Below are 25,364 nucleotides of genomic sequence, written 5' to 3'. Positions count from 1 at the left end.
CAGCCCATCCTCGTTCGTTCAGTATCAAAGTAGATACCCAACAGGGTGCACCACGAAAAGGTGGGGACTGGACATTAGGTGAGAAGCCCTGGTCGGTTCTCCGCATTCCTTTAAAGGCTATGTGGAGGTCTCCTCTCAGTTATACAGCTTTGACCCTTAAGCACCCCCTGAATAAAAAGACAAAGACAATGAAAATAGGTAGAATCATTGAAAATGTCAACTGTGTTGTGAACGGAGAACCTGTGGAACAAGTGAAACATTTCAGCTACTTAGGCACGATTTTTACTGAAGATGGAAAATTAAATATAGAAATAGACAACAGAATCAGCAAAGCTGGTATGGTAGGAAGTCAATTGAATAAATTCATATGGAATAAGAGAGAAATTAGTCGGAACACTAAATTAGCTGTATACTAGACAGTGTTCAAACCAGTTTTAACTTATGGATCTGAGAGCTGGGTCAGAAGTAAAACACTTGACCAAAGACTAGAGACCGCAGATATGAGAGTCCTGAGAAAGATTAGAGGCGTGAACAGATGGCATCAATGGCAATATCATATTAAAAATGAGGATATTAGGAAAGAACTTGACATTGTCAGCATCCAGGAATGCGTTAGCAGAGCTTATCTCAGGTGGTATGGTCACTTAAATAGAATGGGAGAGGAAAGATTAGCAAAACAAGTGTTCTCTGCCAGGTTGGCAGGAAAACGACCCAGAGGAAGACCAAGATATAGGTGGATTGATACGGTACAAAGTGCGTTAGACGATAGAAATATAAGATCTGATAATGTTGGAGTCTTGACAAGTAACAGACTGATTTGGAGGAAAATTGTAGATAGGAAGTTAATGATGTAATTTTTTTCATGTAGTACTATCATATCCTGTACACCCCTTGAGGGTACATGGCAGGAATTTGATGATGATGATGATATTTAATCCTTTCATTCAACTTTAATCCCACCCCCCTTTCTCAAGATTGTATTTATATTATTCACATGCGCGTAATTTTATAACTTAGGAAATAGCCTCAGGCTAGAGCCGAATTCCTTTGTTATGAGAGCAAGCATATTTCTTCAATATTGATTTCTGAAAATTTATTTTTATTTCAACTGCACCATCAGAAATTGCAGACAAGATTAAAATATCCTTCCACAAAAAAAAAAACACTTCACTTAGCACGGAAATACTTCTAACTCTCAACACTGTATCAAGCAACGTAAAACTCTATTCTATAGTCATGGCAAATTATCCCCTTAAGACATGTAGGTTCAATTTTTATGAGCAGTGCATTGGTATGCAGGAATTAGGCAAATTATTTTACAAAGAAAACAGTTTATTCATACTAATCAAGTTAAAGTAAAGTTTAATACTAAGCACACAAAATATTTTTGTCTCTGTACTTCTCGTTAACTTTAGCTAGGAGCTTAAACTAATCTACCAAGGTCAACAATCTTCCACTATGTATGCAGACTATGGTAATAATTGTGCCTACACTTTATTCATATATTAGTAATGACCTACAATGCTATACAATAGGCAAGTTTAAACATTAGGTAATTATACATGCTATCTTATCTCACAACTAAGCAGGCAAATTCTCAATATTTAGCTAATAGCCTTCAGTTCTGAATTAATACTAACAGACAAATGCAATAGAGCAATCTCTATTACAATTCTTGCCTAAGTTAATCACATATAGAAGACCTTACTTGGTTTTTAAATCATCTAGTCCATATCAGTAGATCCTTGAGATCGTTACCAACTATTTCATTCCGATATTTCTTTTCATTTATGGGAACCTTTTATCGGCATCCACGGGGCACTTCTACTGGCGGCAATCAGCAGGCACCTTGGCGGATGGAAGTCGGGAATTCATTTCGTTCACTGCTTAAATGACCCACTTAAATCTTCGGGTCTCTGTTGGCAGGAACCAGTCCCTTGGCCTAGAATCGACGGGACATATACGAACCGAGAGCCGGTAAAGAAGACTGGACCAAAACTTGCTTATCCAGCGACTACCATCGATAATGGCCTCTCCTCTTTTAGCAGTCCTCTGGCTACATACCACCAACCTTCCCCGATGAATTCCTGTTATATCGAGTCAACTTCAAAAAAACTGAGTGACCTGCTCTGTGATGATCTCTTCTCTTTGCCCTCGATTTCTCCCCTTTTTAAGCTGCTCCAATGACCTTCAATTTTGCTGCTCTTTTGTTCCCTTGGGTCTGCACCCACCACCTTTTTTCGTCAGTGCATTAGGGTGGGAAACCCCATACGTTTTTGACCTTCGTAAATGTGATAGCCTTGGGTCTTATTTTAATCCGTCTGGGATATTTCTTTGTCTTAAACATTCTATTATTATAATTTTTTTTACCCATTTTTCTTTGATCTTTGTCCTAAACAATCTAATATTACAATTCATTTATACATAATTTTCGTTGTTCTTTGTTGTTGTATGTTAATTCAATAGTTAAATATTTACAAAAATTGCAGGCAAATCAATCTAATTTATATTCCTAAGTAAAATCAGTATAGAAAGAATTTAATTAAAATTTTCTGTCTATACAAGATTTTACAGCATCAATATAATTTAGAAAATAAATAAAGACTTACTCTGTTCATTAAGACAGCTCTTCTAATATCTCGTACCCCATCATAAACTAACCTTGAAGCATCAATGAATTCATTTTCATCAACTTCTTTTGAAGGGCTAGAACTCAAAGCTTCAACTGCCATTTCAACTCTTTGAGCAAAATTTGGCATCACTATTAATAAAGGAATAAGTAACATTAAGAAACAATAACACAATAATGAAATTCATGAACTCGCTCTATAAGATAATTAAAAAAAACAGATAAAGCATTTTGATATTCACTACAAAAGAATATTCATGGACATACTTTCTTGGAAAATCAACATAATCAGCAATAAATTATGTAATAGATGGAGGAGCTATGTTAGACACATTTATTACATAATTTATTGCTGATTATGTTGATTGATGAATAGTTTTGAAATGTTAAGAGCTACCACATTAGTTTCTCCATAGCTTTCCATTTGTCTAAAGCTGGACAAAGTTTGACAGGAGATCATCTGCACAATGAGAATGGCAGAATTCATACTAGTTATCATCAACTAACCTATGGGCTTCTAGGTGGTGAAGAAGTTGGGTGTTGATGACCCTCTCTATCACTTTTGAGAGTAATGAAAGAAGGCAATGTTTGATGACTGACTTTTATCTCCATTTTTAGGAAAAAGGCTGAAGAAAATCTTGCTTCCATGCTGTTGGATAGATGCCAGATGAGTGGGACAGCTTACAAAGGTGATACAGGAAGGTATTAGTTCTATATCATAACCATCTGGGCCAGAGGACTTAGTGATATCAATCAAGGCTACTGAGGGCTTTCCTGGTGTCCATCTGGTGAAATACAAAAAAAAGGCATATCATACTGTGTGTATTTGTGGAATAGTGAGGAAAGATTTGCCTTAGTCATCTAAACTACTAAACTAGAGTTGGAAGTGGACTGATGCAAAGAGGTCTGTTTTTTTTTAAGAGATGTTGCCATTGTTCCATTTGGATGGGGGGGAGGGGGGGGGGAGACAGGGGAGCAGAAGTTTTGTTAAAAGGTTTTATCAAGGTTTTGAGTAGAACTGGGAATAAAGACATTGGGCACTCATCCCAGAAAGAATAATTTCAGTTATTAGATCAGATCAAGTGGATCAGGAGAGCATAAATAATACTAAGACCATGGAAAAGAGGTATAGAAATCCTGAAGTCATCCCAACTGGTAATTGTAGTGCCATAGGATAAGTAGCTGAGAATGCCTAGGAGAAGGATATCCTGTGAAAAAAAAAAGTAACACATACACGGTTTTAGTCAGAACTTCCAAGAGGAGAAGTAATGTCTATGAAGTGTTTGAAATGGCAGATGGTTAACAAAGGATTCACGGTGTTTGGAGAATGACGAGGATTGTCTAGAATTCTTGTAGGTGATCATTAGTGATAGCAAACAATTCATTTTCTCTTCCAGCTTAGTCTGTGAAGTTAGAGACGGAGAGCCAGTTGGAAATGATGTTGTTGTTGAAGTCTCCATTACCTCACTCTTTAGGTAATAACAGTGTATGCAATAAACCTTCAGAGATGGTCATGGTCCACACTATGTCATGCATAGTGTGGACCATGCACTTGTGCAATATGTAGTGATTTTCTTTACCAAAAGATAAATTCTCTTTGAACGTATTTAGCACCAATTCATTCTTTTTGCATCATTATAATTAATAAGTTAAAAGAACACAGGTATTAACCACAGTGAAAATACTTTAATGTAAATATTTCATCCTAAGTATCCTAGGACATCATCAGTACAGAAATTTAAACAATAATAGGAATAACATACAGTTAGGGCGCATGATTACAATGGAATCTCATTAAACGTGCGTAACGTGTTACAGAAGTAAAAAAAGAAACCTAATAATAATTATTTTACACAATTTTGTATGACAATTTCCCATACTTTAGGAATAGTAAGAATGTCGTTGCGGTTTAAATTTGGTCTGTGTAGTAGGGCTTCAGAACTTTCTTTATATAAAAGTTCATGTTTATATAAAGATCTATGTAAAAGATCTTTATATAAACCGCAAAAATCTGGCCTCTCTCAACACGGAATTGAAAATCCAAGCCATAGGATCCATTGGGAAAAGTCTAAACTTTTACATAAATCTTTATATAAACATGAACGTTTATATAAAGAAAGTTCTGAAGCCCTACAACACAGACCAAATTTAAACCGCAATGACGTTCTTACTATTCCTAAAGTATGGGAAATTGTCATACAAAATTGTGTAAAATAATTATTATTAGTTTTTTTTTTTTTTTTTAAACTTCTGTAACACGTTACGCACGTTTAATGAGATTCTATTGTAATCATGTGCCCTAACTGTATGTTATTCCTATTATTGTTTAAACTACTGTACTGATGATGTCCTAAGATACTTAGGATGAAATATTTACATTAAATAATTTTCACTGTGGTTAATACATGTGTTCTTTTAATTATGATCTCACCACATGTTTCGTTATTTAAAAAAATAATTAATGTTTGGGGTGAATGCTTAATTTTGTGTTTACAATGTTTTATTTTTGTTTTATTGTATGCTGTATTGTACGTCACTTCCATGACATACAATGCAAAACAATGGCAGGCAATTTCAACATCATGATTTTGTTCACTGCAGCGTATGGGAAATATATGCACTCTTTAAAACAAAAGATTTATGAAAGGAGAATAAAACTGTAGAGCATGTTTGTCCTAAGTGTTTCACAAGCCAATATGCAGAAGTCTGATGAAACTAAGAAGAATGATAACAATGAATGGAAGCAGAAATGCATGAAAATGCAACTTGCAAGGTTGATGTTACAAGCAGTATGAGTGATTAAGAATGAAATAGTGGAAAAAGAAGAAAATGACCAGATGATAATGAAAAGCTAGCACACTTACGTAGAGTTCTCCATATAACAAAATGTGAGATTGAGTGGTGAGAAATAAGGGAGGCAGATGGTATGACATAGAAGGAAAAGAAGGTGAGAAAGCAGAGCATAACAGAGCAAAAGCATGAGAATAAGGATCAAATGGTGATCAAATGGATTATGGTGATTCACTGATAAGAGGAGATTATGATGAAATCGTGTTTTCCTGGTGACAAAGATTAAGGATGTTTTTGATGCTAAAAGGATGCAGAAGTTAGGTGAAAGAGATGTTTATTTTGGCTGGTACGCATGATTTAGCAGATGACAAGTGTGGTATGCAAGAAATTATGAAGGAGCTGATAGTACATGTGAAACAGAAGAGTGAGAAAGTAAAAATTGTGAGTCTGTTTCCATGGTATGATAGAGGTGAGCTGAGAGGGAAAGATATGAATACGAATGAGGTATGCAGATTGTACAGGCATGCTGCCTGTACAATCTGCAAAGCATGAGTTTGATGGAATAAAAAAAATTATATAAGATGGATGGCTTACATTTGAATGAATCTGGGGTCTTGAGAAAGTGTTGTTCAGTGTGAGTTCGAGAGTGCAGTGTCAGAGAACTAGTTTTTTTTTTTTTTGGGGGGGGGGGTTTGCAGGTGAACGTGGATCCAGGCAACATAGTGGTTAGTAGGTAGAAAAGTAATCATGTGATGCTAAATGTAATACCCCAGGTTCTTATTTGGAATAAGAAATACAAAGTGTAAGGGAGGTTGCTGAATGAAGGAGGTATTGCAGTTTATATATACTAATGCCAGGAGTATTCAAAATAAGAGTAACAAGTTTCTGGAATTGGTTGGCACAACCAATTGGTTAATTGAGGATGATATAGTCATAGGAACAAAGTGCAAAGGATATTTCCAGAGAGGACAGAAAAAAAACAGAATGGGGAGGGGTTGCACTAATTACAGCAGGGGAATTGCATCCAAAAAGAGTGCAACTATTGGGTTGTTGCAAATGAAACGGCTGATTTTAAGGACGATTGAAAAAGAAGAGAATAATAATAAGAAGAATACCTGTTTAATCAAAGTAACTCCAGCAGCATCAATGCATTGTTGCCAACGTGTGGCAAGGTCATTTATATCACATTTGTAAAAATCAGTGTCTCTAGAAGTGATGAAGTCCTCCACTGCCCGATAAATTGAAGTGTCATTGGCAAAGCATTTCTTGGACAAAAAAGGCTCAAGTGCCAGAAAAAAATGGTAATCTGTCGGGAAATTGTCAGGCGAGTATGGAGGATGAGGCACACTTTCGTATCCCAAATTGTTGATTTGCTGTATGGTTGACACTGCTGTATGTGGTCGGGCATTATCCTGAAGCAATAGGACTCCATGTCTATTCACAAGTGCTGGTTGCTTAAGGCATAATTTGTCATGCATATGCCGCATATCTGTACATTATCGAGCTGCATTTATCATTTCACCTCGTGGAAGGAATGAGTAGCGAATAATACCAGCAGAAGACTACCATACAGTAAACAACATCTTCATTTTATGCAGAGGTGCCTTTGGGGTCCTTCCTAGAGCGTCTTTCACTCCCAACCACTGCGACGAACGTGTACAACTGTCGCAGAATATCCACTTCTCATCCACAGTCACAATTCGCAGCAGGAACCTATTTTGTTTACTTCTTAAGAGAGAAGAGCACACTTCCAAACGGCGTGCCTTGTTTTCATCGGTGAGCTCATTAGGCACCCACTTGTCGGGCTTCCTCACTTTTCCTATTATTGCCAAGTGCCATGAAAGAGTTGAGGTGTACATGCAGTGTCTGGGCGATCTCGCGTACACTCTTTCTTTTAAGGTTACACGGTGATCAGCATTCATATTTCTGAATTTAGGAACACAAAACACACGTGTTGAAAAGATTATTTTACTGATTATTAATAAAATAGTAACTTGACGTTTCGACCCCTGTATTGAAGTCATCATCAGAAGGATACATGTGTATAGGAACCAAGCTACATGCTGTTGCACTCTATACAGGTAAATTAAATCTACTTTGTTAACTAATCTTTTTCTTAGCCTGACCTCTAATGAAGAAAAACAAAAAAAAAAAACCTACAATAAACTCTGCTAAAGTCCTCATGTACTAAGATTCTTCTGGAATTGTACAGTTCATATTGTTATATTGTGATTACCTTCTGGATTTGTACAGTACAGGTTGCTGTTGAATGTTCAGGAAAAAAAAAAAAAGAACATTTCACCAAGTCTTCTTGTATTGAGATTTTTCTTCGTGGTTGCTATGAAGGTTGCAGATGGGTCCTCCACATTCATGGAATGGTTAGACCATCGTTTTTATTCAGATTATGTTTCAGCATCTCAAATGCTTCCTTGAATTTCCACTCGAACCAGGTTTTGGTGCGGTGTAGGGACTTGGTACCTTTCCAATCAATTCTGTGGTATGTTTGGAGTGCGTCGTCAGAAAGGCCAGTTTTTCCAAAATAGAGGTATTTTATGTGTCGTTTGTGTTCATCCTTCCTGATTGGGATGGTTCGCACTGTTTCCCCTATGTATGGTATGTTACATGTGCATTGTATTTTGTAAACCCCTGGGTGGGCTAGGTGTGGCAGAGGATTCTTGGAGGAACTGAATAGATCTCTTAATTTCGGGGGAGGGGGGGTGTAAAGGTGGTTCTGATGTCTATTTTTTTGGAAATGCCTCTAATATATGGTATGGTAATAGCATTCTTGAAATCTTTTTTTGTTATTAGTGGTATCTCAGTAGTGGAGGATCTTGTGAATGGTTTTTATACTGTATCCATTTTTTATAAAGGTATGTTTGATGGTCTCATATTCATGGTTAAGAGCTTGTTCATTTGAACAAATAGTTTCAGCTCTGTGTTTAAGGGTGCTTATGACTCCTAGTTTTTGTGTTGGGTGGTGGTGATAAGAAGTTTTGTGTATGTGCTGGCCTGCATGTGTAGGTTTGCAGTAGACTGAGAAGGAGAGAGACAGCCTGAAGGAAGATGTGTGACGAGAGTGTCTAGGAACGGAAGAGAGTTTTTTTTTCTATTTCAATGGTGAACTGAATGCATTTGTGTTGTTTGTTCAGGTAGTTAAGAAATGTATTTAGTGCTTCATGGCCATGGGACCAAATGGCAAAAATATTGTTGACGTATCTGAGCCAAATTTTAGGCTTTAGGCACACCGATTCTAGAGCTTGTTGCTCAAAGTCTACCATATAAAAGTCTGCTATTGGGGGGAAAGTGGTGAGCCCATGGCTGTACCCTCTTTTTGAAGGTAAAAATTGTTTTGCCACACAAAATATCCGGAGCGGAGTACGTGGGCAAAGAGGGCCATGATGTCGTCTGGAAATATGTTCTATAAGAGCAAGATAGTATCATTGATTGGGACATTGGTGAAAAGGGAAGTTATGTCAAAGCTGACTAATAGATCTTGATCGTTGAGTGTAATGTTTTTAATTTTGTTTATGAAATGCTGTGTATTTTTTTATGTAGGAAGGGGAATGATCAACCAATTCCTTGAGTGTGGCCGCTAATTTTTTTGGCTAAGTGGTAATTCGGGCTGTCGATTCCTTCCACAATTAAACATAATGGTGTGTCTGTTTTTGTGTACTTTTGGCAGGCCATAAATTCTGGGCATGCAGGCATACTGAGGTATTAATTTTTTAATTGTTTCTTCCGGCCACGTGTTAACTGATTTAAGTACTTCAGTTGTTTTCTTTTTGTTGCGTTGCGTGGGGTTGTAATTTACCATTTGGTAGGTGTTGTGGTCCAATACCAAATGGTTCGTTTTTTCTATGCAGGTTGTCCGATTTAAAACAACAGTGGCATTCCCTTTATCTGCTTTTGTGATAATAATGTCATGATTATTTTTTTAGGGATTTGAGGGCCAGTTTTTCCCACTCTGTTTAGGTTGCTGTTTAATATTTTGGTTGAATTTAGTAAACAGGCAGTTTCCATCCATATTTTTGTCAGCTAAATTGGCAGGGAGGGATCTTAAACCTCTCTCGATATGATAAATTATATCAAGTTTATTTACTGACCTCGGCACAATGGCATAATTTAAACCTTTCTCCAGCAGCGAGAGTTCACCTTGGGTGAGATTGTAACCTGATTGATTGATAACCAGACAGTGGTCCGATGGTAGTTGGTTGCGCCTAACTGCGTTTGTGGGTGATTGGCTGCTCCTTTCGTTATGGCATCATAATTATCTTGTGCTTTCCTGCAGTTTTAATGCTTGAAACTTCATTATTAATTGTTCTTTGTTTTTGAGTAATAGGTGCTAATAATAGTAATAGTCCAAGTCATCCGTGATCTTGTCCAAAATATCCCAAATTTCTGGATTAACGTAACTGGATAGCTCAAATTTTAGTTGTAACACTTTGGCTTGGGTAGATGCAAAGTTTTTTCTCACCTCATGGATCTGTTCCCTTAACAACGCTTTTCCTAGCCTGGCATAGATATGGAGCGCTTTAGCTGATGTAAATTTCTTCTTTAGTTTAATGCAGTTGGATATTAAGTTGCTGTCTCTACATCGTTTCAAAAAGGCTAGTCAATTAATTAAAATGGAACTACATATCTTTAGCTTACCATCCCAATCAGGAAGGATGAACACAATATATGAACACAAGATGAACATAAAATACCTCCATTTTGGAAAAACTGGCCTTTCTGACCACGCACTCCAAACATACCACAGAATTGATGGGAAAGGTACAAAAAAAAGTCCCTACACTGCACCAAAACCTGGTTCGAGCGGAAATTCAAGGAAGTATGTGAAATGCTCAAACATGATCCAAATCTGAATAAAAAGGATGGTCTAACCCAGGCATGGGCAACCTTTCCTAGTTTGGGGGCCAAATTATCATTCTGTCTTTGAGTCAAGGGCCGGACCAAATTATTAAATAAAATAAATTAATATTAAATGAATTAAAACAAATTGCTACTTCATATTTCATTTATTTATAATATAATGTTTTGGTATAAAGCTCTACATAAATTTTATAATATAATGAACGACATAACAATTTAATGTGAAGATTGGCCTTGTACTTCAACTACGAGACTATCAATATTGACGTTAATATTACTTAAGGATAATCGCATAGAATTTTCGAGGTTTTCGTCCATTATTCTTGTCCGAATTTTTGATTTATTGCATTTCGTCCTCGAAAAAAACTGTTCACACATATATGTGCTGCCGAAAAGACAAATGATTTTCCTTGAAAAGGCACGTGAATTTGAATATTTTTCTTCCACCAAATAAAATTTATAAAAATCCGTCAAAGCAATGTTGGTAAATTGTGATTTTAGCACTAAATCTGCCTGAAGCTCAATAAGTTCCATCTGTAAGTTTTCTGGCACATTATTTACATCAGCATCCATCGAACGAGCAAATATAGCGAATGTGGAGTCTTTGTTTTCGAAGTCGGCAAACCTTGTATCAAATTGCTCTATTAGTGACTTCAGTTCATCTCCATAACAATTATAAGGGATATTTTTATGAGTTGCTAGAGTAGAAAAATTATAACAATTTTTAGCTCTTATCTGACTTTCCAACAATCTTAGTTTATTACAAAAAGCTTTGACATGTCCATGCAGTTCATGAACCAATTGTCCTTGTTTTTGCAATTTAAGATTCAGTTCGTTTAGGTATCCGGTGATATCTACAAGGAATGCTAAATCACACACCCACTCATCATCTTTTACTTGGTTAATTGTGTTTCCTTTTATGTCCATAAAATCTGCAATGTCTTGTCTCAGATCATAAAATCGTTTTAACACTTTACCTTTACTCAACCACCTCACTTCACAATAATAAGACACATCTTCATAATCTGAAAATAGGCCTGCCAAATATTCCTTAAATTGACGGTGATTAACTGCACATGACTCAATAAAGTTAATACTGGCTACTACAACTTCCATAACATTTGTGAATTTAATCGATTTTACACACAGATTTTGTTGGTGGATAATGCAGTGAAAATTTGTTAAATTTTCCAGTGGATCTGTAGTTCTATTGTTCTTTCATGAACATATCCCTTCTGTGCACCAACCATTGCAGGGGCTCCATCAGTGCACGTGCCAGATAGTGAACTCCATTTAAGTCCAAATCTCTCGAAGACTTGTGTTGACTGTTTCAAATATATCTTTACCGGTAGTTGTTCCTTTTAACGACCAAAGCACCAATAATTCTTCTGCGATGTTAAAATCCGCATCAATTCCTCGAATAAATATTGCTAGTTGTGCTGTATCAGAGGCATCGGTGCTATCATCAAAAAAGCAATTGAAAATGCTTTCAATCTAGCAATCTTCTCTTTGAAACTTTTTTTGATATCATCAGCCATAATTTCTATCTGTCGGACAACAGTACGTCTCGACAAACGAATATTCTCGAAGTCTTTTTTCTTTTCAGGACATATTATACTTGCAACATCCAGTAGACATTCTTTGATAAATTATCCTTCACCAAATGACTTAGAATGCTTAGCGATTTTTTCACTTACCACAAAGCCTGGCTTTGATAATGCTGTGGTGCTGCGTTCTTTGCTTGTTGAACATTTGCTGCTGGATATCCAAGTTCTCCTTCAACTTCTGTATTTCATCTTTTCGTAGTTGTCCATCAATTTTTGGGTGATCCACATGTCTCGAAGTAAAGTGTCTCTTCGAGTTGTATTCTTTGTTGACGGATACGGATTCGTTGCACAGCAAACATACAGGCAAACCTTTATTCAGAATAAAATAATAATCCTCTGTCCAGTTGTCTTGAAATTGACGATTTTCTGCATCTACTTTTCTTTTTTTTTTGCAATAACCCCTGGCATTGTCCCAAATTTATAAGCGATATTCAGAACTGTCAAACAAAACTATCTTCTACAACACAGACACTGAACATAACATAACATCAATGCAGGCACTGAACAAAGCACAACACCCACGCAAGTACTGAACTGACACGTTATAACACGTTCACACGCCGCTAGTCAAAGTGAGAAAGAGACCTTGGTTGGAGAAAACATAGTGTGTTTTGTGCAAGTCATATGACGCCAGCTTAATGTGAGTTAGTAGAACACACCATGTTTTCTCCCACCATGAATCAGACAAACTTCTCTGAAATAGATTAGGGCTGGATCAAAAGAAGTAGAGGGGGGGGGGGGGGATCCGGCCCACGGGTTGCCCATATGTGGTCTAACCATTCCAAGATTTTTTTCCCCCTGAACATTCAATAGCAATCTGTACTGTACAAATCCAGAAGGTAATCGCAATATAACAATATGAACTGTACAATTCCAGAAGAATCTTAGTACGTGAGGACTTTAGCAGAGTTTATTGTAGTTTTTTTTTTTTAAATCACTAGAGGTCAGGCTAAGAAAATGATTAGTTAACAACGTAGATTTAATTTATATCTACGTTTATATTTAATTTTATATTTAATTTATATCTACATACTGTTGCACTCTATACAGAGTGCAACAGCATGTAGCTTGGTTCCTATACACATGTATCCTTCTGATGATGACCTCAATACAGGGGTCAAAACGTCAAGTTATTTTATTAATAATCAGTAAAATAATCTTTTCAACACGTGTGTTTTGTGTCCCTAAATTCAGAAATATGGATCTCTCATATAGTTTGTTGTGGATCTGAATCGATTAAATCCTTTAATTGATTAGAATCAATGGAGGAAGGACGATGGCCACAGGGTTTGTTTTGTAGCCTCAAATCTCCTGAGTGAAATTTTGCAAACCAACAGCGAGTAGATCTCTCATTAGTTGTTCCTCCACCGAATGCTTTATTGATGTTTTTTACTGCAGCCACTGTAGAATTTCCCAATTTGAACTCGTAAAGGTATAGCAATTTTAATTGACTGAGTTCCATGACTGACTTGATGTCGGTCAATGTATAATGCTCGTTGTATAATATAACAAATGTATAATATTCAATGTATAATGCTTGTTGAACAAAACAAATACTACAATTGCATCACCCACGTGTGATGCTGTCACATGACAAAAATTTGCATATACCTCAGCACTTGCTTTCTTCAGCAACCAGTAGAAACCTGACAGTCATTCAATGGCCATTTTATTTGCAACAACCCAATACATCAGATCATCTGAATCAATCTGGCATGAGATAAAGGTCAATAAGATGAATATGTAATTTGAAGAAAATGGAATTTATAGAGCTGCTGAGAGATAATTACCTCAAGCAGCAAATAATGAAGGAGACACAAGGTTTGAGAGTGCTGGATCTGGTCATTACATCAGAGAACTTAACACTAACCAACCTAGCTATGCTGACTTTCCTTGAGGAAAGTGATCACATAATCTTGACCTGGGAGACTGCCAGACATGCAGAATTTTCTGATAACAAGGAATATATACATGATATAACGATGACATGACATAAGAATTTAGAAATGTTCATGGTACATGGGAAGTGGTCAATGGGTGTATACTGTGTCAGAGGAATAAATCAGGTAGCAGATGGATCAATAGCATCATTAAACAGGAGTTGCAAAAAGAGAAAAAGTTGTGGAGAGAATATTTAGAAAAGAAAAGTAAAAGAGATGGTAGTGTTTGTTGGAACTAATGATTTAAGCAACAAAAAATATAATATGAGAGAGAATATGAAACGTTTGTTGGAAGAAGTGAGAAAGAAAAGTGAAAGAAAATTGCTGGTTTGCTACCAAGATACAACATATGGCAAATGATTCAATGTGCTAGCTGTGTAGAAGAAATGGATGTGAGTTTTTAGATGTATGCGGAATGTGTTTGATGAGAGAGAAGACTTGTATAAGAGGGTTGCATTTGAATGGATTTGGTATCAGGAGCATGGAAAAATTACTAAGGCAGAGCTAATGGAGACCTAAATGCAGAGTCAGAGAAACTACATTATTATGGGAGGAATGGTGAGAAAGTATGTGAAAGTTCAAGTATGGTATGGTATGCAAATATGATAAAGATATGAATGGCATTGAGCATGGTTATGCATCTAGTGAAGGGGAGGAAATGTATGCTTTGGATTCAGACCTGCTGTATATATCTTGGGAGTGAAAAGAGAAAATTGTCTAACAAGGCCAAGTACATCATCATCATCATCATCAAATTCCTGCCATGTACCCTCAAGGGGTGTACAGGATATGACAGTACTACATGAAAAAATTACATCATTACTAACTTCCTATCTACAATTTTCCTCCAAATCAGTCTGTTACTTGTCAAGACTCCAACATTATCAGATCTTATATTTCTATCGTCTAAGGCACTTTGTACCGTATCAATCCACCTATATCTTGGTCTTCCTCTGGGTCGTTTTCCTGCCAACCTGGCAGAGAACACTTGTTTAGCTAATCTTTCCTCTCCCATTCTATTTAAGTGACCATACCATCTGAGATTAGCTCTGCTAACGCATTCCTGGATGCTGACAATGTCAAGTTCTTTCCTAATATCCTCGTTTTTAATATGATATTGCCATTGATGCCATCTGTTCATGCCTCTAATCTTTCTCAGGACTCTCATATCTGCGGTCTCTAGTCTTTGGTCAAGTGTTTTACTTCTGACCCAGCTCTCAGATCCATAAGTTAAAATTGGTTTGAACACAGTCTTGTATACAGCTAATTTAGTGTTCCGACTAATTTCTTTCTTATTCCATATGAATTTATTCAATTGACTTCCCACGATACCAGCTTTGCTGATTCTGTTGTCTATTTCTATATTTAGTTTACCATCTTCAGTAAAAATTGTGCCTAAGTAGCTGAAATGTTTTACTTGTTCCACAGGTTTTCCATTCACAACACAGTTGACATTTTCAATGATTCTGCCTATTTTCATTGTCTTTGTCTTTTTATTGCTGACCTTCATACCATATCTATTACAACAGCTATTCAATTTAGTCAGAGAATCTTGCAGACTTGTAGCAGATTTATTTAGAAGTATAACATCATCTGCATAAAGCAAAGAGCTGACATTAACATCTCCAATTTTGATATCAGGTTTAATACCACATTCCTTCATAATGTGATCCATATAGATAATGAATAACAGAGGGGATAACGTACATCCTTGTCTCACACCAGATTTAACATTAAACCATCTTCCTGTACTTCCTTCAATTCTAACTGCAGACTCACAACTCAAATAAAGACTAAGTATTGCTTGATATAATGCCCCATTGACACCATATAACTGCAGCGTATTGAATAGCTTCTCTCTTGGCACCTTGTCATATGCCTTTTCCAAATCGACAAAACTTAAATACAGATCTTTGTTATATTCCCATGCTTTCTCGACTATTTGTCGTAAAGTGAAGATCTGATCCTGACAGCCTCTATTTGGCCTGAATCCAGCTTGTTCTTCACCAAGCTTTTCTTCCACAATTCTTCTCAACCGTTTCTCAAGTATACTTGCATAGATCTTGCCAGGAACACTCAGTAGGGAAATACCTCTGTAATTCTCACATTCAGTTTTATTTCCCTTTTTATATATGGGTACTATGAGAGCTCTACTCCAATCATCGGGAATTCGTCCCTCTGTCCAGGCTTTCTGAACTATGCAGTGCAGCCACTGTAAGACTCTTATACCACCATACTTCAGCATTTCTGGTCGAATATCATCTACTCCTGCTGCCTTTCCACATTTCAAGCCTTTGATGGCTTTTTCTACTTCAAGTATGGATATGTATTCCTGACTGCATGCCTGGTCAGTGTTTTTTTATCACTGTGCTGTCATCACTGCTTGTTTCATTTAGCAGTTTTTCAAAGTAATTACTCCATACTTCAAGGATATCTTTTTCTCCTGTTTTCATTTCACCTTTATCATCTCTAATTCCTTTTACAGCACTCTTTCCTCCATTCCTAAGCTTCTTCAACAACCTCCAGAATATTTTGCCACCTTCTTGATATTTATTTTCTATATTCTTACCAAAGTCCTCCCATGACTTTTGTTTAGCTAGTTTTACACACTGTTTAGCTTTCTTACATTTGTCTCTGTATTCTGTAAGAGTAAAAGCTGACTTATTTGCCAGGAACTTTTGATAGGCTTTCTTCTTTTCCTTCACTGCCTCTTTAACTTCCTGTGTCCACCAGGGAGTTCTGATTTTTTTATCTTTGCACACAACCTCACCACATGCCTCTCTGGCAGAATCAATCAATGTTTCCTTTAGAGTTTGCCACTGAATCTCCAAGGTTTGATTCCTGTTCTCAAACTCTTTCATTTTCTTTTCAATAATATTTCTGTATTTTAGTCTACAGTTTACATCTGAGAGCTGCTCAACTTTTATTCGCTTTAAAACTTTCTTACATGTTATTTTTTTCAATATGAAATTCAATTTTATCCTGCTCAAGACTAAATAGTGATCACTTCCAATTTCAAATCCTCTGTACACTCTGGTGTCCTGCACCAGGGAGAAAACATCACTATCAACAATAACATAGTCAATGAGACTTTTCTTATTCCTAGCCTCTTCTCTCCATGTGAATTTGTGCACATTTTTATGTTGGAACATGGTGTTAGTAATAACCAGTCCATGTCCTGAGCAGAAATCCAACAGATATTTGCCATTATTATTAGCTTTGCTCTTTTCTCCAAATTTTCCCAAAATATTTTTGTATGTCTCACAATCATTTCCTACTCTACTATTTAGATCCCCAACAAGGACCAACTTTTCCTTTTTCATTGTGTCAGTTGCTTTTTCTAAAGCCTCAAAAAATTCCTCCACTTCTACCTTAGTAGAACCTTCTGTGGGACCATAGGCACAAATAAGTCTCATTGTCCAGTTCCCCATTCTCATATTTGCCCACATTACTCTACTTGAGACTGACTGCCATTCAAGAAGATTAGCCTCGTATTTTGTGTTGAATACTATGGCTATTCCTTCTTTTCCTGGATTGTTATTGCCTGAATATAACATTTTGTATTTATTGCTCAGAAAGATCTCACCAGTTTTGGTCTTTTTTGTTTCAGTCACCCCTATTATGTCGATCTGGTACTTATCTAATTCCTCAGCTAGCTCCATTTCTTTGCCATTCAGGCTAAGTAATCTAAACATAAGAAAAAGTCATGTGGTAATTTGTAATGTCTATACACAAATCAGGAGCATCAGGAAAAAAGGAATTGAGTTCGATGCTTTATTGAATATGTTGTTGTGGTCTAAGATTATTGGAATTCATGAAAGTTGGCTATTAGAATAATTGAGTGTTGTAAGTGGAATAAAGTGTGAAGAGTATATATATATATATATATTTTTTTTTTCAAATATTGACATGCATTTATGATATCTTTTCCATTCAGTAACTGATGCTAGGGGACAAAAGATGGTATTCTAGCAACCAATGCTTTTATTCTTGGCATGCCATACAAGGGCAGCAGCAACTTCATTTACTTGACTGGTTTGCAACCAGGTCTAATTTTCAACAATCCCATTTCTTCAAAATGACTAGTCATTCATTGCAGAGCACATGAAGATAGTGGACCTTGTTGATACTAGTTCAGGCTAAAAAATTCTGGAGTATCCCAGTTTAAGGCCTTGTGGAGCACAATCCAGCAATCCATATGCCGTGAAACTTCACAGGAATATATTGTTCAACATACAAAAGCAATACCTAAGGAGGAAAAAAAAAATAGTTGTTCCAAAATTCACAACCTGGGGATGTTGTAAACACCAAATGCATGGAATTTACATATCATGCAACCCAGCAGGTGCCAGAAGAATTTAAAAAGATGGTCAGAGGATTTTTCCCTTCATTCTAGTTGTTAATACCATCCACAGTGGTGGCACTAACTAACCTGGCGCCAATGTGCTTTGCTCGTGAAGCTCTACTACCTAAACAGCAGCAATGTTGTTGCTGCACTCCAGAATTTTTTAGCCTGAACTAGTATCAACAAGGTCCACTATCTTCATGTGCTCTGCAATGAATGACTAGTCATTTTGAAGAAATGGGATTGTTGAAAATTAGACCTGGTTGCAAACCAATCAAGTAAATGAAGTTGCTGCTGCCCTTGTATGGCATGCCAAGAATAAAAGCATTGGTTGCTAGAATACCATCTTTTGTCCCCTAGCATCAGTTACTGAATGGAAAAGATATCATAAATGCATGTCAATATTTGAAAAAAAAAAAAAAAGCTTAAACTTTACAGAAATATATTGTTCAACATAAAGAAGCAATACCTGAGAGAAAAAAAAAGTAGTTGTTCCAAAATTCACAACCTGGGGATGTTGTAAACACCAAATGCATGGAATTTACATATCATGCAACTCAGTAGGTGCCAGGAGAGTTTAAAAAGATGGACACAGGATTTTTCCTTTCATTCTAGTTGTTAATACCATCCACAGTGGTGGCACTAACTAACCTTGCACCAATGTGCTTTGCTCGTGAAGCTGTACTACCTAAACAGCAGCAATGTTGTTGCTCCACTCCAGAATTTTTTAGCCTGAACTAGTATCAACAAGGTCCACTATCTTCATATGCTCTGCAATGAATGAATAGTCATTTTGAAGAAATGCAATCATTGGAAATTAGACCTGGCAGAGGTTGCAAACCGATCAAGTAAATGAAGTTGCTGCTGCCCTTGTACGGCAAGCCAAGAATAAAACCATTGGTTCCTAGAATACTATCTTTTGTCCCCTAGCATCAGTTACTGAATGGAAAAGATATAAATGCATGTCAATATTTGAAAAAAAAAAATGATTAAATGAAGTGGTATATCTAAATGGCAAACAGGGTTGGGAGCAATCCATTAGAAGCAAGAGATCCATTAGAAGAAGGTGATGTGGAAGGGATATCGCAAGAGAGAGAGAGGAGTTATGAAATATATTAAGTACAGACCAGAAAAGTTACAAACATTGGGTGGAAAACTAAGTTAAAGTATGCAAAGAAATTGGCTATACACACTAAAAGCAATCCAAAATAATATCATTATACTGCGAGTAAAAGAAAGAATGAAAGTGGAAGAATAACTTTACTAAATGAAGATGGTACTCTAGTCTCAGAAGCAAATGATATCTTTCAATTAATGAGTTCTCATTAACTGTTAAGATACATCAACCAGGTGTATGTTACACGGTGCACAACCCTACTATTACCACACTTGGATGAAAAGGAGGTATAGTACGCCCACAGATATGAGACCCTTCGACACTTCTGCGCATGTCAACAGAAGGAGAATCCATTCTGATAATAGGGTAATCAATCCGTATTGTGGGATGAGTTGTTTATTATTACACGTCGGAAAATCAACTTCTCTTTTATGATCATTATAGTTTTTAAAGTAGTAACTATTTTGCTTGCACAACAGTTGGAAAATTTTACCTATAAAGCACGTGATTTCGCGTGTTGGCGACCAATTTGTATGTCCTTCATTTCTTTCTCCCCTTCAGCATGAATAGGCTATTCTTGGCAAGTTGCCAAGCGAAGTTCTCGAAAGTGTGGGTATACTACAGAGGATTTATTATATAACCAGGATAAGAATTCAGAAATGGGAACAGAAGAAATTTCTGTACATATGCTAAAGGAAGCATATTTGTATAACTTGAGTCTCGGTTCATGAAAGATACCACAGGAATGGAAAGAATGTATAATAGTTCCATTGTACAAGGATGGTGCAAAAACCAATGTGTCTAACTACTGACCTATCAGTAGCTCTCATGTGGTGGTGTTGGTGAAGAGTTTAGAAAAGTTGGTAAGAACTCGCATACAGAAATGGATAGACAGGGAAGCTATACTCTGCAAGGAACAGCATGGGTTAGTAAAGGGAGGTCATGTTTTAGCAATTTGCTCATATATCATAATAATGTTATGGCCAAATTATAGTATGACAATTGTTGTATTTAATGATACTGTTGTATTTTGCTAAGCTATTTGATAATGTACCACAAGAAAGGTGGTTGCATAAACTGGAGAATATGGGTTTGGAACATAAACTCTTGACTTGGATAAAAGGATGGTTGATAGACTAGCATCAAAAAGTGGTATATGGTGGGTGTGAATCTGCCAGATTTAAGGTAACCAGTGTAGTACCCCTTGGTTCAGTCCTTAGACCAGAGTTGTTCAACTGTTTGCTGATGTATTTTGCTAAGGCATTTGATGAGACCAAACGAAAGACTATCGCATAAATGGATAATATGGGTTTGGAATATAAATTCTTGACTTGGATAGCCAGAAAAATCAGGGATGCTACTGATATACTCACAGAATGATTTGAATTGGCTGGAAATTTGGGCAAATGAAAATGGCTACCAGTTCAATGTTAGTAAGCGCAAACTTATGCACTTTGGCATGATGAGATTTCCAACAGCATATTATTTTAGTGGAATTTTGCTACAAGAAAATGATGAGACTAGGTATCTTGGAGTCATGGTAGATACATAGCAGGGTGCTTAAGGGTCAAAGCTGTATAACTGAGAGGAGACCTCCACATAGCATATAAAGGAATGCGGTGAACCGACGGTGTTCAAACCAGTTTTAACTTATGGATCTGAGAGCTGGGTCAGGAGTAAAACACTTGACCAAAGACTAGAGACCGCAGATATGACAGTCCTGAGAAAGATTAGAGGAGTGAACAGATGGCATCAATTGCAATATCATATTAAAAATGAGGATATCAGGAAAGAACTTGACATTGTCAGCATGGCAGGAATGCATTAGCAGAGCTAATCTCAGGTGGTATGGTCACTTAAACAGAATGGGCGAGGAAAGATTAGCAAAACAAGTGTTCTCTGCCAGGTTGGCAGGAAAATGACCCAGAGGAAGACCAAGATATAGGTGGATTGATATGGTAAAAAGTACCTTAGATGATAGAAATATAAGATCTAATAATGTTGGAGTCTTGATAAGTAACAGACTGATTTCGAGTAAAATTGTAGACAGGAAGTTAATAATGATGTAAATTTTTCATGTAGTACTGTCATATCCTGTACACCCCTTGAGGGTACATGGCAGGAATTTGATGATGATGATGAGGTCACATAGCAAAAACTGCAAATATAACTCAGAGAATCATTGCACTATTGAAACAAACCTTGACATGCAAGGATAAGGAAGTCATTTTGCCTGTTTGCAAAGCTATGTAAGATCACACCTGGACTGCTATGCACAGATTTGGTTTTCTGGGTTACAAGGGCACAAAGAATCTGTGGAAAGGGCACAAAGAAGTGTTACATAGATTATACTGGAACTATGGAATATAGATTATGACAGACAGAGCATGTGGACTATAGATCCCAGTAAATAGAAGAAAGAGGGGTGATATAATATAGGTCTATAAACTTCTGAATGGATGCTATAGGATATTGATTGATGAAATTTTTCGTTATATGGAAGGTAGAGAGAGAGAACACAGAGGCATTCATGGAAGTTAAGTTTGCTTGCAGTTAAGATAGGGTAAGAGCTAGATTTTTTGTTCACAGAGCAGTGAGTAAGTGGAATATTTTGTGTTTTAAAGTACTAAGTGTGCCTAAGGTAAATGCGTTTAAGGGAAAGCATGGCAACTGGTTTGGGTGATGGATAAGTTCTTCACTCCATGTCAGTCTCAGATAATAATAATATAAAGAAAAGGTGATCAGCATGGCCATGAGGAGTACAAGGTGCAAGGAAAATGAGTGATCTGTATGGTAAGGAAGGCCAAAGCTAATTATCATCATCATCATACAGGCATCTTCATGGAGAGCAAAGACTTATCGTGTGTGGATAGTTTAGAGACCCAAACTATTCCACACAATCTATCACCTCTCCTTGAACCTATTAACAGACAAAATGCTAAAAAGTGACTCTGGCAACTCATTCCATTCATTCACAACTCTCCAAGTGAAAAATCCAGTCCTCACACCCCTACTAACCACACTTGCACTCAACATCCAAAGATGACCACTTGTTCTGGTCCCTTTAGCTGAGTGCTGAAACATTTCTCCTGCATCAATCCTATAAAACTCGTAACATAAATGTTTCTATCATATCTGCTCTTTTTCACTTATCAACCAACTTCTGCAATCCACACACCCACAGTCCTCAAAGGGAACGTTCCACAGAATACTGACCATCTTGGTTGCTCATCTCTGAATACTCTCCACAACTTCCTCATCCCCAAGAAACCCAGAAGACAACACCTGAGCACAGTAATCCAGATGTGAATGTATCAAGGCCTTATAAAGAGGAAAAACAACTTCCTTATCTCTACTTGTATATTCTTCAACAGCAAGTAATTTTATGAGTTGCCTTAGCAACTTTACCAATAAACCTCTATACCTCAACTCTCTGTCTATCACTATCCCAAAATTCCTAGCTTCATCTGTTTCCTGGAGTACAGTTCCATCAATGTGGTACACAGCTTGTAATCCATTTATCCTAAAATGCATAATTTACATTTCTCCACATTAAACTGACATCCATTACTTTTGCCCATACTGACGCCTATTTAAACTGCAAGTTGTCTACATCGCCTTAATTCACTATTATCCTATCTAATTTTGCATCATCAGTAACCAACTGAACATTTTCTTTCTGGTTATTTCCTATATCATTCATGTACAAATTAAACAGTAATGGTCCCAATGAACCTTGCAGAACACCACTAATCATTTGTTTTTTCCAGGATTCTGCCCTCCATATACTGCTTTTTGATATATGTCCAGCAGCCACCCTCTAATCCACATAACCAGTGTAATATCCGTCCTCATCTGTTTTAATTTGCGTAACAGAGTTCCATGTGATATTTGGTCAAATGCTTTTGTAAAATCCAGTAGAATCATTGTGTAGCAATTTCCTTTATCCAACTTAGTTGTCGCTCTAGTATAAAAAGTTAGTAAATAACTAAAGCATGACTGACCCTTTCCTTATAGAGTATAACATTCTTATCTACCCATTCTTGAATTCTCTTTTTTGATCAATTTTTCTAGTACTTTTAGCACCATTCCGGAGATATTGATTGGGCTATAATTTGCTACTGCAGTCTTACAACCTCCCTTATGCAAGGGAATTATTTGCTCTCTTTATACTACCTTGGAACTCTACCAGAGCCGAGCCCAGTCAATTAAATTAAATTAAAGAGTAAATTAAAGAGCCCAGTCAGAGGCAATGCCAGTTCCCTTGCAGATTCCTCCAAAACATAGGCTTATTGCCAGCAAAGGTTGGTCAATTAGAGCCTCTGCTACTAATCGCTCGCAAAAAAAGTTAAGCAAGTTTGAGTGTGGTTAATAGTTGGAAGGAATTCGATCGTTCGATGCTGTTGCCACACTCTCCCTTGATGAGTCTTTGGACTCCCTGGAGGTGTCACATAATAATAATATTCCATCTAATCCCATAGCTGTATTTACATTGAGGTGTCCGGAGAGTTCATCAAAAAGGCAATTCATCGAACGACAATTCGTCACAAATGCAATTCATTGAAAAAACAGTTCACCGAAAATTTAAAATTTTCAAAAATGTTATGAGAAAATTGATCCATTTAGAACAAAACCTGAACTGTGAATAAGGAGATTACAATGCTACTTTCATAGGGAAAAATTATAGAATAATATAGTTCTTATAGTCTTTCTTGTCCGATAACTGTTTCATGTCTGTTCATGGGACTGATTTACCTGTTTCCAGAAGAAAAGACCAGCCGAGTCTATATTATGCCTGCTAATTTACCTTTAGCAGAACAGGACTGATAAAAGTTCTGCATAAATGGGATCCAACTACCAAGGTCTTTCTAACTAAATGGCTTCGTTTTTACCGACTGAACTATGCGGGTTTCATTATTATTTTGCTAGTAGTAATATGCGACTTCAATACAGCAATTATTATGGGATGAATTTTACTCAGATTCGCTATTTGAAACTTGCAGTTCTGCATATATCCCTTCTTAACAGAATATTCCTCATTTGTTACAATCTCCCAAGTCAAACTGCATGATTACTTTCCTAAATCAGAGGCAATGTGGCCAGCTTAGTTACGGATAGCTCTTCTAATCCTATGACCAGGTCCAATACTCTTGCACCTCGAGTCCCCTCTATCAAATGCTGCAAGTAATTCTCTCTCAGCAGGTGTATAAAATTCATTTTCTTCCTGCCATGTCTTCTATCTTCTATCTACCTTCCAATCTATATCTCCATAGTTCGTCTTCCTTAATAATCACTGGATCTGCACTTAGTATACTAATTTGCTGATGCATGTCTTCCAGGTCATCCATGGAAACCCCCCTCCCCTCTCCTCCCTATATGAGAGAAAGCTAACTGATGAAGCCAAAAGAAATCCTAAAGATTTCTTTTGTTATATGGCAAGTAAAAGTGGGAATGATCTGGAAGGATGACTATAAAAAGATCCGATGGTTAGGAGATAACACAGAACCAAAGAGTTGAATTACTGAACGAGCATGGGAGAATAGAGGTTGAAGAAACAGAGGTGTTTAAAATACTGCAATGCAAACACACCCATGGGATTACGTGGCATATTGGCTTGTATTCCCAAAAATGTGCAAGAGAACTACCAGCTCCTCTGACCAAACTGTTTAATTTAATCCCCAGCAGACAAAAGGTGGAAATGGAATGGAAAGAGGGCAAAATAATCCCACTGCATAAAGGCGGTTCAAGACAGAAGTAGCAAACTACAGACCGATCAGCATCAAGGGAGTGGCAGTTAAGGTATTGGAGAAATCAGTGGATAACAGAATTCAGGACTAGGTGGATAGGAATATGATAAGCTATAAAGGACAACATGGTTTTGTGAGGGATAGGTTTTTCTTTAGTAATTTGCTTACTTTTTATAATAAAGTGACAATGGAGTTTGATAAGGAAAATGACTATGCAGTGATACTGCTAGACTTTGCAAAGGCATTTGACAGAATTCCATATAGAACTCTGTTACATAAATTGGAGTAAATGGGAGATATGAATCTGGTGATTTGGA

The 25,364-nt window shown here is 36.8% G+C and overlaps 1 protein-coding gene across 3 annotated transcripts in view; it reads right to left on the bottom strand.

The window, feature by feature from the left end:
- alpha-Cat (catenin alpha) overlaps window positions 1–25,364 on the bottom strand; it is a 610,048-nt gene that overhangs the window by 185,092 nt on the left and 399,592 nt on the right. For all 3 annotated transcript variants that reach the window (XM_090391790.1, XM_090391792.1, XM_090391791.1), the window contains exon 13: window positions 2,610–2,761. In XM_090391790.1, coding sequence (XP_090247916.1) covers window positions 2,610–2,761 — 152 coding nt within the window. The remainder of the gene's footprint in view (window positions 1–2,609; window positions 2,762–25,364) is intronic.

This window comes from Typopeltis vanoorti, chromosome 4 (genome assembly GCF_054136105.1).
Source record: "Typopeltis vanoorti isolate ZY-2024b chromosome 4, IOZ_Tvanoo_1.0, whole genome shotgun sequence".
In the NCBI taxonomy this organism is placed as follows: Eukaryota; Metazoa; Arthropoda; class Arachnida; order Uropygi; family Thelyphonidae; genus Typopeltis; species Typopeltis vanoorti.
The sequence above is the reverse complement of the archived record's forward strand: the minus strand, read 5'-3'. Positions and strand labels throughout refer to the sequence as shown.